General features: G+C 40.6%; 1 protein-coding gene across 7 annotated transcripts in view; it reads right to left on the reverse strand.

Annotated features, from left to right (window-relative positions):
* The window catches only part of morc2 (MORC family CW-type zinc finger 2), a 52,795-nt gene that overhangs the window by 2,506 nt on the left and 33,902 nt on the right, over positions 1–16,387 (reverse strand). For 4 of the 7 annotated variants that reach the window (XR_001924596.2, XM_012964656.3, XM_031901404.1 and 1 more), the window contains 11 exons: positions 16,220–16,374; positions 15,216–15,344; positions 11,691–11,796; positions 11,285–11,417; positions 8,877–8,948; positions 8,421–8,795; positions 7,720–7,863; positions 7,272–7,362; positions 2,843–2,984; positions 2,034–2,207; positions 1,079–1,172 (listed from right to left, as the gene is read on the reverse strand). Coding sequence is in view for 5 of the 7 variants with exons in the window: in XM_012964656.3 (XP_012820110.1) it covers positions 1,079–1,172; positions 2,034–2,207; positions 2,843–2,984; positions 7,272–7,362; positions 7,720–7,863; positions 8,421–8,795; positions 8,877–8,948; positions 11,285–11,417; positions 11,691–11,796; positions 15,216–15,344; positions 16,220–16,374 (1,615 nt within the window). In the remaining 2 variants the exon portion in view is untranslated. 7 annotated transcript variants of the gene reach the window in all.

The raw sequence follows: 16,387 nt of genomic DNA on the forward strand, positions 1-16,387 counted from the left end.
TATTTAATATGAAGTTTACTCTAGGGCTCATTTCTGGGCAGCAAACTACAGGGCACACTGGGGAAGATTGATGATGATACTGATCTAACATTTTAGTTTTGTGATACATCTAATCAGGAAGCTGGCCAGTCCCTTCCTAGAATCACAGTCAGACTCTGTATAACGATCCTTGTCTTAGTGGTTTCTGACAATCTTCCCTGCTTAATCTCCCTTAATGCGATACCAACACTAACCAAAAAAATACTCTTCAAAATATCAATGTACATAAAGTTACCTATAGGTCATGATCGTTTTTCACAGATAGGCAAAATTATAAATAGCATGCAAAGACAGTTTATGCCTGGTGTCATTATATTTTTAAGCATGTAACTGACTAGCAATATGTCCTTAATCCATTTATCTCAGGCAGCTCTTAGAGACTTGCATTTGTGGTAAGCAAACTCTAATGCCATATTGCTAAGAGCTGCCCAAGATAAATGGATGATAATGGTGGGGAATTACTAGCTTCATGACTTCACTTTCTAGGTTGTTACAGGATTGGGAGGTATCTAGGGGTAGCTAACCAGCCTGTCTGTTTAAGGCAGAAGCCATTGCACCACTCATCCCAAAAATCGAGACTGTCATCTGTGGTAAGCAAAGTTTAATGCCAGATTGCTATGACTGGGGTGAGTGGTGCGTTACCTTCTGCCTTAAACAGACAGGCTCATTAACCAGCAGCAAGGGGTGCAAGCAGTGAAAGTCCTATCAATCCAGCTAAGAATATGTGGCACCATTTAAAAACTAAGGTGCAACCACCTAATTTGAACAGCTGTAAACAAATCTGCCTGGAATAATAATCCTAAATGCAGAACTGGTTCATACTACACCATAAGACTTTCTTTTTGCTGCAAAGTGCAGCTCTACAAAATATTTTTGTGTGATATACATGTTTTTGTATCTCAGTGCTTTAAAATCCAAAAAGTTGAATACTTTTGCAAGGCACCATTATCTCTTCCTGGGATATGCAGTCATATTGCAGTCTAACAACTCCACAGATTATTCCTTCTGGTCACACTCTAGGAAGTGTAAATACACTTACCAGTGGAAATCCTATGAGGTCTTCAGCGCTCATAGTACTCAATTCGTTCTTGGAGATTGTAAAGTTTGGTGGCCAGAAATATCGTAGGCAGTTTCTAAGAAGAAGAAAAATTACATTAGAAAGCATACATTTTCTTGTACTCTGTATTGCCAAAAGTACCCAGACATCTCTCTACCCAACATCTCATTCCAACAGAAAGATTATTAATATAATGCTAAACATTAGCCAGAATGTCAGACAATGTGATTCTTCACTCCAGAGTGAATGGCAACAACCTTTCCCCTCATGCAAAGAATGGCAATGTACATGCTTGTGTGTGTGGCAGTTAGGCTTGTGTGTAAGAAAAAAATGTCATTATGCTCCCAACAAATAATCCTTGCACTGACATTGCTTTCAGTGAGTTTGGAGCCTTGTAAAATGTGTTCCAAATGAGAACGAGGTATAAAGAAGGAGGTATAAAATACCTGCATAAACACCTGGTGGTTTCTTTCTGGAAATTTCTGTAGACTTTTTAACTAAACATTTGTTGCTCCTAGAACAGGGATCCCCAACCTTTTTGATCAGCATTTCAAAAAAAAAAAGCTGGGGAGCAACAAGCACAAAAACTTTCCTAGTAGGTGACCAATAAGGATTGGTTAATAAGTTGGCCAATGTGGACCGGCAGACTTCTAGAGGCTCTGTTTAACAGTACACATTGTCTTTATGCCTCCAAAACTTGCCTCCAAGTCAGAAGTTCAAAAATGGGCACCAAATTTGAGGCCATTGAGCAACATGTTGCTCACTACCAGAAATTTTCACTGCACTTCACTTAGTTGAGCCGGCTCTAGCAGGGCAGAAATAATAAGAAGAGACAGATAGGCGTTGACTATTCAGCTTGCTTATAGGGTTGTACACTTCAGGTAGCAATATAGCTATCTGCACATATTCAACTGAAATACTGTGAGACATTCATTACCTGAGGGTTTGTACAAGCTGTTCTAAGGGTGCAGGGCTAGCATTAGGCTCTGTAGTATCTGGTTCTATTCTGGTGTTGTCTGAAGTGGAAGGCTCTGCTTGCTGTGTGTCTGGTGCTTGGTGTTCTGGTGAGGGTGGTCGCATAAGTCTTACATCTTCACAACCTTTTTCCACCCTAAATAAAATTACAGCACTTATATGTAAAAAAAATAACCATATAATGTTTACTCTTAGCCTTCATTCAACATACATAAAAAGCATATAAAAATCATTTTAAAAAAAACACTGATTTAATTAAAAGGCTAATGTTACAGTAGGTTGTTGCTCAGCCCTCTTTGAAAATGTGCCCACACCTCTCCTGGCTTCCTGTAAACTGAATAGGAGCTCTGTGAGAGTTGAGGCCATTTTGCAATGGTTGCTAAGCCTAAGGCTAAAACTACAGGATACACCAGTAATACAAAGAATATTTTGAGAAATAAAGCAAATGGAGAATTATATATTCAGCTCTAAATACTTATAATAGACAAACCCAAAGAAAAAATAATGATGAGAAGGTGGTTTGTTTATTGTTGTCTGAAGCATTTGTAGCAATTACATTTTCCCAGGATTTAAGAATAGTGTTCCCTTAGCACAATCACAAATATTAATATTATGGGTTGAGATAAAATATTTCAAAATGAATTAAAGTGCCTCTGCATAAATAAAAATAATCAAGTAAGTCAGTAGTAAAGGGTGACCCTACATTTTAGGCCATTTATCTGTGACTTTCACGTCATTTATATATTATTAAATACAACAAAAATACATTACCATCGATCCCGTGGTGTGGTGTCTGTTGGTACATAATCAAACTTTACTTTCCATCGAACTCCCTGTTTCCCTACTTCTACAGCAGTGACACGTCCTGTAAACCACTCCTTGTTCACTCGCACTTCAACATTCAAGCCTTTATCTGCACAGAACAGGAATCATTTAGAAAGCTTTCTGGCCATTTCAGTCCCAAATTTAAGTGGTTGTGCAGCATTTTTCGTTTGAAATTTTAAATCATTGCTCTAAGACTCCACCCCTACAGACAGTGTGCAGAATCGCTACCAAAAATATATATGTATTTTCACAAATACTAGATAGACACGAATATGATAAAATTCCCTTTCTTTTTTGTTAAAGGATAAATAACACCAAAAATAATATACATACTACTTCTTCCTATGCTATCTACTAAAAGGTGGCCACCCATGTGGTGACACCAGCTGTTGACTGACCACTACAGGCCAGTTCAAAGATTTTTTGCTTGTGCACCACTGATGCGGTCAGATCGCAGTCTTCTGCACTAATTTATAGAATATTATTGTTCACATGGAATTATAATAGGAGAGGACCACAGCGGTCCTCTACTATAATGATCCAATCTGAACAATAATATTCTATAAATTAGTGCAGAAGACTGGCCAGTTAATGAAAAGGATTAGGCTTCAGTCTCCTGCAAAGCTACTAGTAAACACCCGGTCATTTGCAAATAACTGCAATTACTCTCTTGCATTGGGAACCATTGGTGCATACCATTAAAGCCAAGGCCATGTGGGCAAAATTGGCACTAAGTGAATCTTTTAGGACATGAATCTTTTTAGCCTCTATGTCTAGCAGGCTTCCTCTCTTCATCTTTGCGTTGTGTTTACCCTGAACACCACTAAACTTTAAAAAAGGTCACCTCAGGGTTTTGAAATTCATATTGCAGATAGGGAAAGTATATCCACCTCTGGCCAGGCCAGAATGCTTCCACTACCATTATGCTTCATGTTCTTCCTTGGTGGTTGATATAAGGCACTTTGATAAAAAAAGCATGATTGTATTTAACTCACTGACCTTCTATGGAGATCCAATGCAGGACATTAAGTAGACTGGTAACATTAGCACATTTAATGGAAAGTTACTACAGGTCTTGACTTATCTGCCAGTTAAATATATAATTTGTACACATCTGTACAAACAAACATACATACAAAATTTTAATTTCTATAATACTAAAATTATAGAGTAGCTATAACTATAATACAATGTCATTTTCCATAGGGTACGTTTTAAACTTGAATAGAAGAGTCTAAAAACACTGCCTTGAAGGCAATATCCATCCATTTTCAACACTGATTTCATGAATAGGGCTTGTGTAGTAATACTTTTTGTCTATTGTCTATTAAGAAATATCTATGTTTTCTGTTATTTCTTGTACTAAGCAACTGGTGATTTGTTTGACTAGACACCTATAGACAGTAAGAAGAATGTGACTTTACTTTTAACAGGTAGACAGCATGTTCAGCACAAGTCTTATTCATTGAAGCGGCATTAAAAAAGGGGTATCCTGCCCCTTTAAGGCTTGGTGCACCACATCAGAAAAGACACTCCAAGGGAATGGTGTGGGATGCCTCAAAGGCAGCTGCTCGGGGCTCCCTGATGACCTCAGTGGCCCAGGTCAGAACTGCAGCAAAAGAGGCAGTTGCTACAGCTGAAAACACACTAACACAGGCACAACAACCGCACTATAATAACCCATCTGTAAATACCTATGAAGAGGTGAGACGAGCAGAAGCAGCCCTAGCCAGAGAAGCCACTGCTATAGCTAAAAAAGCCCTATTATACAGCTCCCAACGAATTTTTGATAAAGGGGACAAAAACAGCAAAACATTGGCCTTCCTAGCCAAACAGCAGCAACCCTCTACAGCTGTGCCACGTATTCAATCCCAGGAGGGCCGAATGGTACATGAACCTCACCTAATAGCTGAAACATTTGCTAAGAACTACGAAACCCTCTATAACTCCACCATCTCACATACAATACCCCAGCTGAACAGATACCTTGATTCCCCAGCAATACCCGCAATATCCCCGACAGAGAGAGCCTGGCTTGACCTACCTATAACTGTGCCATACAATCCCTTCCGTCCAATAAAACACCTGGACTGGATGGGCTACCCCCAGACTGGGATAAGTCACTAAGTTAAACAATAGCCCCCCGACTTCTAGAGACTTTCCAAGCAGCCTGGGATTCTCAGTCACTACCACCATCATTTTATGAAGCCCTCATAGTGGTCATCCCAAAATCAGGCCGCGATCCAACCCTTTGTAGTTCATATCGCCCAATATCACTTATAAACACTGACGCCAAAATATTGGCAAAAATTCTAGCTACCAGACTTACCCAGGCCATACAAGATTTAATACATCCAGACCAATCAGGCTTCAACCTCCAACTCTTTTATTATATTTAATATTTGTATGTTTTTTTTTTTTTGTCTATGTAAAGTTGGGAGGAACACGGGTCAAAAAAATTTCATTACTAGTAATGATGCTTCCTTGTTATTTGTATATGACAATAAACTTGAAACTTGAACTCCCACATACCAACAAAGGATCCAGAGCTGTGGCTTCACTTGACTCCAAGAAAGCCTTCGACTCGATGGAGTGGAACTACCTCTGGAAAGTGCTCCACAGATTTGGCCTGGGCACCAAATTCATCCAATGGATTAAACTGCTTTACAAATCCCCAGTCAACAATTTCATCTCCCACCCCTTCCAACTCCGCAGGGGAACCAGACAAGGGTGCCCCCTATCACCGATCCTCTTTGCACTGGCGATAGAACCCTTAGCTATCACAATAAGGGGGTGTCCATCCATTAAGGGGCTCCAGTTTGCCAATATAACAAAGAAAGTGCCCCTCTTCGCGGACAATATCTTAATATATTTAGCGGACCCCTCAGAATCCCTTTCCACCATGCTAACCGTTGTCCAAGAATTTGGCAAATACTCTGGACTATGTATTAACTGGGAAAAATCACAACTATTTAGCATTGACCCCCACCCCCCATATCCCACCTCCCCAGCAGACACAGTTGAAATGGGTTACATCCTTAAATGGAGGTCTGGATACACCCAGACCCCCAACTCTTCCTACAACTCAATCTAGACCCTATAATGGACTCTCTGTCACAAGTTCTTAAGACCAGGGCCAAACTACCGCTTACACTTTGGGGAAGAGTGAACATTATCAAGATTATATTTTTGCCTAAACTTCTGTATATATTCCACAACACCCCATTTACAATCCCTCAATCCTTTTTTAAAAAACTAAACAGAATTATAACCCCATTCATTTGGGCCAACGGTACCCCCCGCATTTCCTGGGAGAGACTAACAGCAACCATAGAAAATGGAGGCTTAGCCTTGCCATACTTCTATTTTTACTATCTAGCCTCTCAGATCTACTACATACACTGGTGCCTTGCTCCCAACCCGTATAATCCTAATACACAACTCCAAGCATCCATTCTCCACTCAATAGAAGGCCTAAGTACCTATCCTTATAGACACCACACAGATATGACCAACCTACCGCCACAGAAAATAATCCCAATAAAGGATAGGCTCATACAGTACAAATTTCTGCACCAAACTTACATAACACCCCTCAAACTGATAAGATTTGGGAGGAGACAGGATGACCTCTGCCCAATATGTAAATCCCCAGCGGCCAACTTCCTTCACATGATTTGGTCCTGTCCCCCCATACACGAATTCTGGTCCAAAATAATGGAAACTCTAGCAAGTGAACTGGGTTCACCGCAGATAGTAGACCCAATAACTTGCTTGCTAGGAGTCATAGACGAAACACTATCCACCAACGCGGCCAGAGTTAGGTTTCGCACGCTCATGTTCTACGCCAAAAAAACAGTAATTATGTACTGGATGGGAGACACCCTCCCCTCTCTAACATTCTGGAGAAGGCTGGTGGATGGAGCTCTTCCCCTTATTAAATTAACTTACGAAACAAGGGGTGCATATGACAAGTTTGACAAGATCTGGGGAAATTGGTACAACCAAGATAATCTGGACAAATAGCTTACCCCCTTATACTAAGTGTGACTGACCCGACAGAACTAAACACAGCCACCTACACTGTGACAACTACAATGCCTAGCAATAGTATCCTTGCTTGTATTGACCTAAACTTGACTCAACGCCATTCCAATGTCAATATATTAAACACTGTTTTGTATTTTATTGTTATGTCGTAAAACCAATAAAAATGTACCTTTAAAAAAAAAAAGAAAAGAAAGAAGTGTCCAGAAAAACATCTTACAAGCTTGTGTACAACAGATGCCACAAAAGGTACAAAATGTGCTAACTTCATAAAACATATGAATATGAGATTCACATTTTATTACAAGGTGCATTAATACACACGTACCTTTTTGGACTGCTGCCAGGATTTCCTCCTCCCCAGGACTCGCTGTCAACTGCAAAGACACATCTGGGTCAGAGTGTGTGTGGGAAGTCTTCTAAAAGAATGCATGGACATAGCAGTTCACAAAATAAATCAAAGCAGCACAGACATTTCCTACAATTTTGTTTTGTTTGCTATTGATGTTCAGTTAGACTAAGTAGCAAACAGCAGCACTTTTACCTGAATCCTATGTATGTTCAGTAACAGAACTGAATAATTCTCAAGATGAAAAATAATAGAGGAAAAGTGAAAATGACAATTATATACAGTAAAAAAATGAAAATCCTGAGTGAAAAGTATATAATTACTTCATATGCATTGGTTGGTGCCCAAGAAAAAATATAATGATATTCTTGAAGGTAATCTATGTATGTTGTTATTGTAAATATCCACTAGCTACCTCCATGCTTACCTCTACTTCTACTTCATTTGAATCTTTCTTTTCCTGTTTCACTTCTACAAGTCTAGAACGCTTTGCTTTCTCAGGCTTAGATCCTATTATTTTAATGTCTTCAGAAATGAGCTGCTGGGAGTTTCGTTTTCGGACATTGCTCATCTAAATAGAAAACATACATTAATTCATAAACCAAGTTCGTGAAACTACTCAAAGCCCAGAGAGGGTAAAATGAAGATAGGCGAGAAATGCCAATATTTACATGTAAAGGGCAATTTACTGACAAAATCTGAAAGATGAGAATTAATAGTAGGAGTCCCAAAAGCAAGTTACAGCCAGACAGTAACAGTCTGGGCAACATAACCGTCACTGTGTGTTCCTAAAAGATGCTAGATGGAAAAATGTAATAAAAATGCTTTCTATTTGTAATTTGCATAAGAAATCCTCTTTAAGTACAGGTTTGCTTCTAGCCTTTAGTGTTTGTTGCTGTTGACAAACCCTCTGAAGTCTCATTTCATTAGCAGTTCCACAAGATCTATAGTATATGGATGCATTACTTTAAGTGCCTACATATCTTCATACTAATTGTACATTAACAAATTCCTAGCTAAATAGTGAAAGGCTAATGATAAATGATTTAGCCAGTAACCAATTTAGCGGATATGTGCAATTAATCATATTAATAAATAAACCCTAAAGGTGCCAGAATAGTTGCTTACTGGAGGAGTCTTGCTTGGAACTTGTTTCTTTCCTGTCAAATTTTTTACATTTTTCAAACTGGGTGATGGTGTTGGAATGGGTCTCATTGGTCGAGCTTGTTGGGGTGTAGAAGGTATTGGAGGAGGTGTTGAGGATCTCAAAGCTGAAATGGTTTTTCGGAGAATCTTTTGAGTGTTATTTGTTCTGACAGGTGAGACAATTTGGCTACTGGCTTTGGATGTGGTGGCCGGTTCACAGTTAACAGAAGTGGTTCGTACAGCTTCATGTTTCTTGGCTGCACTACCACCACGTGAAACAGGTGGTGGAACAATATCTTTCAGCACAGCAGGCAAGGGTGGTGACCGTGGCCGAGGGCGGCTTGTGGACACTGAGGCCTGCATAGGAATAAAAGTAAATGTCAAAAACTTAGAGACGTGATACTTAGGTAAAATATACAATATACCTCTAAAACATACCTCTTCAGGACGGGTGCTAACATCTAACGGAAGCTTTTTAATGTCTGCAATGGAACGCACGGGAGTCACTTTCTGTAATCAAGGTATCAAAAAGTTATGAGCAATTTTCTTCCTAGTGCATGGCAAATGTTTTGACATCATCTCACCTGAATAGCAAAAATATCTCAATAAGGAACCTTTTTTAAGATAACCGCATACTGCAACGGTCCTCAAACTACGACCAGAAGGATTTACCCAGCCCCTGCTGCGTCCTCACCCCTGGCAGCGCAGGGAGCAGGATGGGGGAGCTGAGAGGGAGGACGGACGGCAGACTGGGGGGGAACTGGAACAGGTAGGACTCAGCGGGAGGGATAGATGGACAGACGATCGGAGTGCTGGAGACAGGAGGGTGGATGGACGAACGGAGCGTGCGGGGGGGGGCGCGGTTGGGGGAGGGAATGCGACCAGTTTGGGCCATAGTTTGACGATGACGGGGGGGAGGGGGGGTCCGGCCCCCCAACAGTCTGAGGGGCCCTTGATATGGCCCCTTGGTTCAGAAGTTTGAGGACCCCTGGCATACTGGAAAAAAACTGGAGCCCCTTTTCTGCATTAAAGAAAATACTTAGCAACTAAAATTTTCTTCTTTCTACAAGTGTCAGAAAGCTCCATACAGGATATTTAGGATTTATCTTCTGCAATTTTATGATAAAATATGAGCCCAGAGAAGTCCACCCCCAAATTATTAATATTTCATTCTGGAGTGGTAAAGAAATTTGAGATTGCCAAGTCTTCTCCATTGCATCAAGAAGTGCTCATACACCTTCAGCCTGACTGCACCAAGGTTGGTAACACAGAAACAAGAACTAATATATATTGCATTTACACTTGCTTCTCAACACTCACAGCACATAGGTATACATGAAACTTTCTCACTTTATTCTCCTCTAAAAAGTAATGCCAAGTGTGACTAGCACAAGCAATCACACTGAAACTAGGAATTTGACCACTAATCTAGCCTGGCAATTATATTTGTTTGATTGGTTTTAGTTATTTTTACAGGCAAAATTACTTCTTGTTCCTGAGTAGTTGTAGAGATTCCAAATCAAAATAGTGCATACCAAATATTTACAAATGTTAATTCCCAGTATTCACAGTAATATGGAACATCCCTTGCATTGACATATTTGATAGTTTTACCTTTGTACCTAAGGATATGTAGGAGATGTGATACAATAAAATGCAAATTTTTAAGGTGATTTTCAGTAATTGCATGTAAACCACTAGTTTTAGTTAAGCTTTCCAGTTTGGTAGTTTGGAATGGAAAGATCCAATTACCTATTTTAGCTCGTAATAATGTGCACTTTTATGTTAGGGGAATTTTCGGCTTTGCTGTCTAAAGTATTTTTCTATTTCTTGTAATGCTAAAAGTTTTTAATCTATACATGACTCCATAAACGTATACATTGTCACATGCAGCTTTCAAATCAACTGTGCTTTTTGTGTATAATAGAACATATTTCTTATATATTTTCTATAATATGAAAAAAGAAATTAAATTACAAATTAATGGAGAAGGAAAGTTACAATCACTGGAGGTGCCAAATGTTAGGCACGCCCCCAGTTACTGTAATCACTTACTTGATACCCCAGGGAGGTGCTCCAGTTAACATAAAATTGCACCGGCCCGGGGTTCATGCAAAAGGGCAATCCTCTTATTTCACTCATTTATCTTTGGGATCCTAGGGCCGGTGCAGTAGAGTAAAAAAAGATGACTGTCTTGTATAATTTGTCTTTTCACTCTAATGCGCATGCACATGCAGCACGAAGACAGAAGTAAGAGGATCGCTTGGCTGCAGGGGTACCTGCGCACTGGTGCCGTTTTCTGCTAACAGGAGCACCATCCTGGGTATCAGGCAAGTGATTACAATCACTGAGGGGTGCCTAACATTTTGGTACGTGATTAGACCTTTCTCCTCTTTTAAAGGAGAACGAAAGTTCAGGTAATGAAAAAGCAATATGCAGTATTCTATTCCTAGGGAAACAATAAGTCCCCCCCTAGGAAATACCACAGTGAAATAGCACACAATTTTCAAAAATTGCCTGGGAGATAACACAAAGTATGACATTTGGCTGGCAGAAAAAGGTTTAAAGTCAGTGCCAGATTTCTACTGTGGGCGCCTGTAGACCAATGTCCTCCAACGCCCCCCACCAGATCATGCGCATGCTTTGTTCCTACATCTGGAGCACAGGGGACAGGGTGCGCTTAGATTTAAATAACAAACACAATCTTCCATGTGCCTAGTCCCTAGTGCTTCAAATATAAGTAAACTTTAGATGCGGCTGGGGCTTCATGCCACAGTAGGGCTGGGCCTTTGTGGTCTTGCCACAAATCCAGAACCTGAAGAAAGTTATTTAATTTCCCCTCTAACCTGCAGGGCTTCCAGCTTTTCTTGTTGCTGTCTGATTTTTTCTGTCAGCTGTCTTTTTTTCTCTTCTTGTGACAGGATATCTTTTTTCAGAACTCCAACAGGCAACTTCTGCTTCTGTTCTGTAGCCTCACACCTATAACCAGAAGAAATGAAAAAAGCCTTAAGATACTTTTTAAACTTGTCTATTTTCTTTTCTGGAAATACTATGTTTTAGAGCACAGTAATTTAAACAAAAATATAATGAAAACTATATCTGTAAAAATTCAGTTTGTACAGTTTTTATGTTGCTTCACCTGGTATATACTAAAATAGCACGCCAAATGCAAAGGAAGCCACGAATGAGAGATGACAGAGAAAACACTATGAATTTTCATGAAAAAAACTAAACAAAATGATAGCTTCTAACCTGTCTTGTTCAGGATCAGGGTTCATGGCACACACCCATGTGTCAGGATACTCCTTTTCTACAGAACTCAGTTGGAAAGGAAGTGTTCTCCACTTTAAACACATATCTACCAATACAAATATGAGAAGTGACAATTAAATTATAAAATAATGTAGTCTTATCAATAACATTTGCAATTCATATATCTGAACAAGGGATCAGGGAAGAGTCAAGAATTGTGCTGCATCAAAGTTCAGGAACCAGTGTAAGCATTCTCATATTAAGTAAAAAAAAAAAAAAAAAAAAAAAAAAAACAACAATTCTGAAAGATTTAGAATACTGTTCTGTTTAATATCATCCAAATTAAATCTTTGGATTTTTTTTTTTTTTTTTTTTTAAAGATAAACATTGGAAAAATCAGACAGGAACAGCAATGATAAAATTATTTAAAGGATAAGTAAGCCTTTTATTTTTAAATCCCCTGAAATTACTCTTTAAACAACATGTTTCATTGTTGCAGCCCCCAGAATAACATACCTTTCTCCCTGCATGCAGATGTATTTTGTTTCTCTTTTACAAGCAGCTGAACAGCACTTCTTTAAGTGATTTCCTTGTCTAATGTGAAGCTCCAACCCTTTTTGCTTTTTGAACACTCCTCTCTCCGACTGACATCAAAAAGGTGCCTACTGAGCATGCTCACTGCCTCTAATTAAAATCAATGAGGCATGTGCAGTAGGCACTAAACAAATTGCTGTTCAGCAACAGTTTTTTTTTAAAAAGAAAAAGTTTAACTTATCCTTTAAGCAAACAAGGCAGGGAAGGAAGACACAAAACAACATGGGTGCTTTCTCTCTAGTTTATAAATGAAATATCAAATGACATTTTAGAGAAGAACCTGTCAGTTAAAAAACAGGATTTTTGTTACCTACCATTAAATCCATTTCTCTGTAGTTGAAAGGGGGACACAAGGAACACATGGAATTAAGCTCCACTCTCCAAGAGGCGTGCCAGGTACACTTCAGCTTTACCCCTACACTGTACCATTTCCAGTTAGTTTGTACCAAAGGCAGTATAGAATTAGTAATATAACCATTTAATGAACAACTTGTAATAACTGATAACAAGGCAGAACATAGGAACAGAGGAAAATTCCGACACAGCCAGAGGTCACCAACATTTGCTAGGGCGGGAAGCCCTGTGTCCCCATTTCAACTACAGAGAAATGGATTTAACAGTAGGTAACAAAAATCTTGTTTTCTCTGTTGTCTCAGGGGACACAGGGAACACATGGGGACTTAATAAAGCAGCCCCAGTAGCAGCCGGGTAGAAGCGAAGATTGTAGTTGACACGTTATTGCAGCACTGATTGCAAGACCTTACACCCAAATGAGGCTTCAGCAGATGCAAATGTGTCCAATCTAAATTTGGCGAATGTGTGAAGAGAGGACCAGGTGGCCACTCTGCAGATCTGGTCCATGGATGTGGGGTTGGGCCATGCCCAGAAAGTTCCCATCTCCCTCTTGGAGTGGGCCCGAACTCCCTGTGGTGGTGACTTTCCCTCAGGCTTCTGGCAATGAAAGTCTTGGAAGCTGCCTGGCCCATACACGGTCCAGAGGGCAAAAAGAAGAGGGATTGGGAGCGAGGATTTGGACCTCTCCAGCTACTTGCGAAGAGCTTGGACGACATCAAGATTATGCAGGTGCCGTTCCTTCTTATTCTTCGGTTCTGGGCATAGGGGTGGCACTACAATCTCCTGATTGACATGGAATGAGGATACCACCATCAGTAGGAAGCATGGAACCGTGCGCAAAGAAACCCTTTGTGCGAAGGAGATAGCCAAAAGGAATGCTACTTTCCATGTAAGCCACGTGACGTGTCCGAAATAGAATCCATAGGTTCAAATGGTGAATCAAGCCACACCCTGGAGAAAGTTCAGATGGAGTCATCGAGAGCCAGGTCGGACTGGAAGAGGCCAGAGAGGCCAATGGTCAGGGACTTCTTTGATCTGATGTCTGCAGACCAGTTCTTCAACCAAAGTGTTTGTCTCACCACCACTGATTTCAAGCAATTATTTCAGCAGTGTCCAGGATGACATCACCTAAGTAGGCTGCTGCATCAAGGATTGACCTAGCAGAAGAGAGGAGGTAAGATCTGGGGATGCCGTTTTGAATGTCTTTCACCAGGGATTCTGTCCAAACCTGAACTGCTCAGTAGACCCAGGCCGAGGCTAAGGCGGGGTGCAAGAAGGAACCAGAGGATGAATAGATAGCCTTCAGAAAGCCACTGTGTCCGTTACTGGTAGAGCGGTGGATTTTGATAGCCTGGAGACTGGTGCATCTACAGAAGGGGGATTACTCCATTTTTCTACCAGCTCCTTAGAAAGAGACTTAGAAAATTTTGTTCCAGATAGTACCACTCGTCTTGTATTAGGATTATAAGATGGTCATGGGATGGGAAAAGAGACTCTGATCTGTGCGGTCTTTTGAACAGACCCTCAGTCTGGGATTGTGGTTAGGTGTCACGGTAATGTTAAGCACCTCGAGCACCCCTTTGATGATGCCGTCGACATCAAGGTGTGTGTCTTGCATGCTAACAGCATGACCGCTGGTAAAGGGAAACAGGGGTGTACTCACCCCTGGGTCTCGTCGCCCAGACTGTCTGTGGTCAGTTGAGTGATGCAGGTAGTGTCTGGGTGGTGTGTATAGCCCAGTTAGGAGCTAGGAGTGTAACCCCAATGAGCTGTCCCTTGTAGGGGGCTAACTGAATGGGATTCAGGCAGCCTGGCTCCCAATGTCACCCCAGGTGTCAATAGTAAGCACTGACCAAAGCAGTCTCTGTGGTCTCGCTAAAGACATGGTCCAATCTCCTAGAAGCAGGACACTTGGAAAACTGACTGGAAATGGTACAGTGTAGGGGTAAAGCCAGAGTGTACCTGGCACACCCCCTTAATTTGTCATTCAAGTGTCCTGTCTCCTAAAGAGTGAAGTTTAACCACATGTGTTCCCTGTGTCCCACGAGACAACAGAGAAATTATTTTTATCTTATTAGAGTGCGTACTTATTTTTACAACAATCAGCTTTTTGCTTGCGTTTTTAGAGGCAATACAATGATGAACATTCAGGTTCCTACTTTATCATATAATATTTTTTTTGGGGGGGGGGGGTCACAGGTAGCAGACAACGAGGCCCAACAAAAAAGCCAAGTAAGGACAATTTACAATAAAGCTTTATTTGCTGTAGTGTCCATTAGTTGTACTGTTACAGAATGACTTTCAAAATACTATCATGCATACACTACCTGTAACCTAGTTATGACCTAGGGGGCCTAACAATATGTTTAACAACAAAGGAGACTTGAAAATCTGGTGCACATGAGGAGTAAAAGTGTGATGAGAGACCCACAGAAAAAGTTGTAATAAATTAAGCGTTCCAAAAGACCCATATAACTTCCACTTAGTCTCAGACCTTTGATTTCTATCCCACATCCCTGAAATATAAGTATTATTTTATTACTAATAGCAATACTAAATAATAGAATTGGTACTTACCACACTGTATAGTTGTGGGTATCTCCATTGCACGTCTGCGCTTATACCTTAATTCACAAGATGGAGGTTGGTTCCAATTTGCTGATATGTAGCCAAATTCATCCCAGAATTTTATAATACCTTTCTGTGCTGAGGGAAAACACACAAACCCCAAATAATCAGCTAACATATTTTATTGTGTTGTTTCACCTTTTAATATATGTACTTTTATCCCTTTCCCTTTGGGCTAAACTACACTAAGAGCTTTAAAAGAATCAAAAAAATGTAAATCACCTGTGGGAAAACATATGCGGCGCTTCATTTTTCTGAAGTTGCCTCGTAAGGAAACTTCAGGCGACTTCAGAGAAACTAAGCACCGCATATGGTTTCCCACTGGCGAATGAGATTATTGCCAGGGGAAAGTATTTGGAGATTTTAGTCACCCACGGTAGCAAAGATTTATCCTGGGTGACTAATCTCCTCGTCTGCTATCACTCTAAGGGCTCTGGCACACGGAGAGATTAGTCGCCCGCGACAAAGCTCCCTGTTCGCGGGCGACTAATCTCCCCGAGTTGCCATCCCACGACGACTTACATTGTCACGGGTGGGATGGCAGGTGAAGGCAACTCGGGGAGATTAGTTGCCCGCGAACAGGGAGTTTTGTCGTGGGCGACTAATCTCCCCGTGTGCCAGAGCCCTAAGGGTGAAGACACATGGGGCAATTAGTCGTGGCGACTTTTAAGTAACCCAGTCGCAGCAACTAATCGCCCTTGTGTCTTTGCCCTAAAGCTCGAGAGAGAAAAACTAAAAGATAACACAAACTTTTACACAAAGTGTGATAATTACAGACAACAGCCTTGCTATAGATATGGTGGGGACTAATTCAATAAAGTACCTTACATATCTCTGATCAAGTTAAAAAAAAAAAAAAAGTATACATTTGCAAATTCATAGGCACTAGCCAGGGCTGATTTATATTTGTATATAATGTATTTCTGTAAAAAAGGGATATGGGATATACTTACCTATCGCTACATCCTTCCAGTACTGTGCCAAATGCTCTCCCATAGCCTTCAGTAAGTGCCTGTATTCTTTAGCATCAGCAAAGTCCTGCTTGTTATGTGTGGGTTCAAGAACAAGGTATGGGACATCCACTACACCTACCACTCCTCCACAGGCCCTAAAAACAGTAC

This window comes from Xenopus tropicalis, chromosome 1 (assembly GCF_000004195.4).
Source record: "Xenopus tropicalis strain Nigerian chromosome 1, UCB_Xtro_10.0, whole genome shotgun sequence".
Classification (NCBI taxonomy): Eukaryota; Metazoa; Chordata; class Amphibia; order Anura; family Pipidae; genus Xenopus; species Xenopus tropicalis.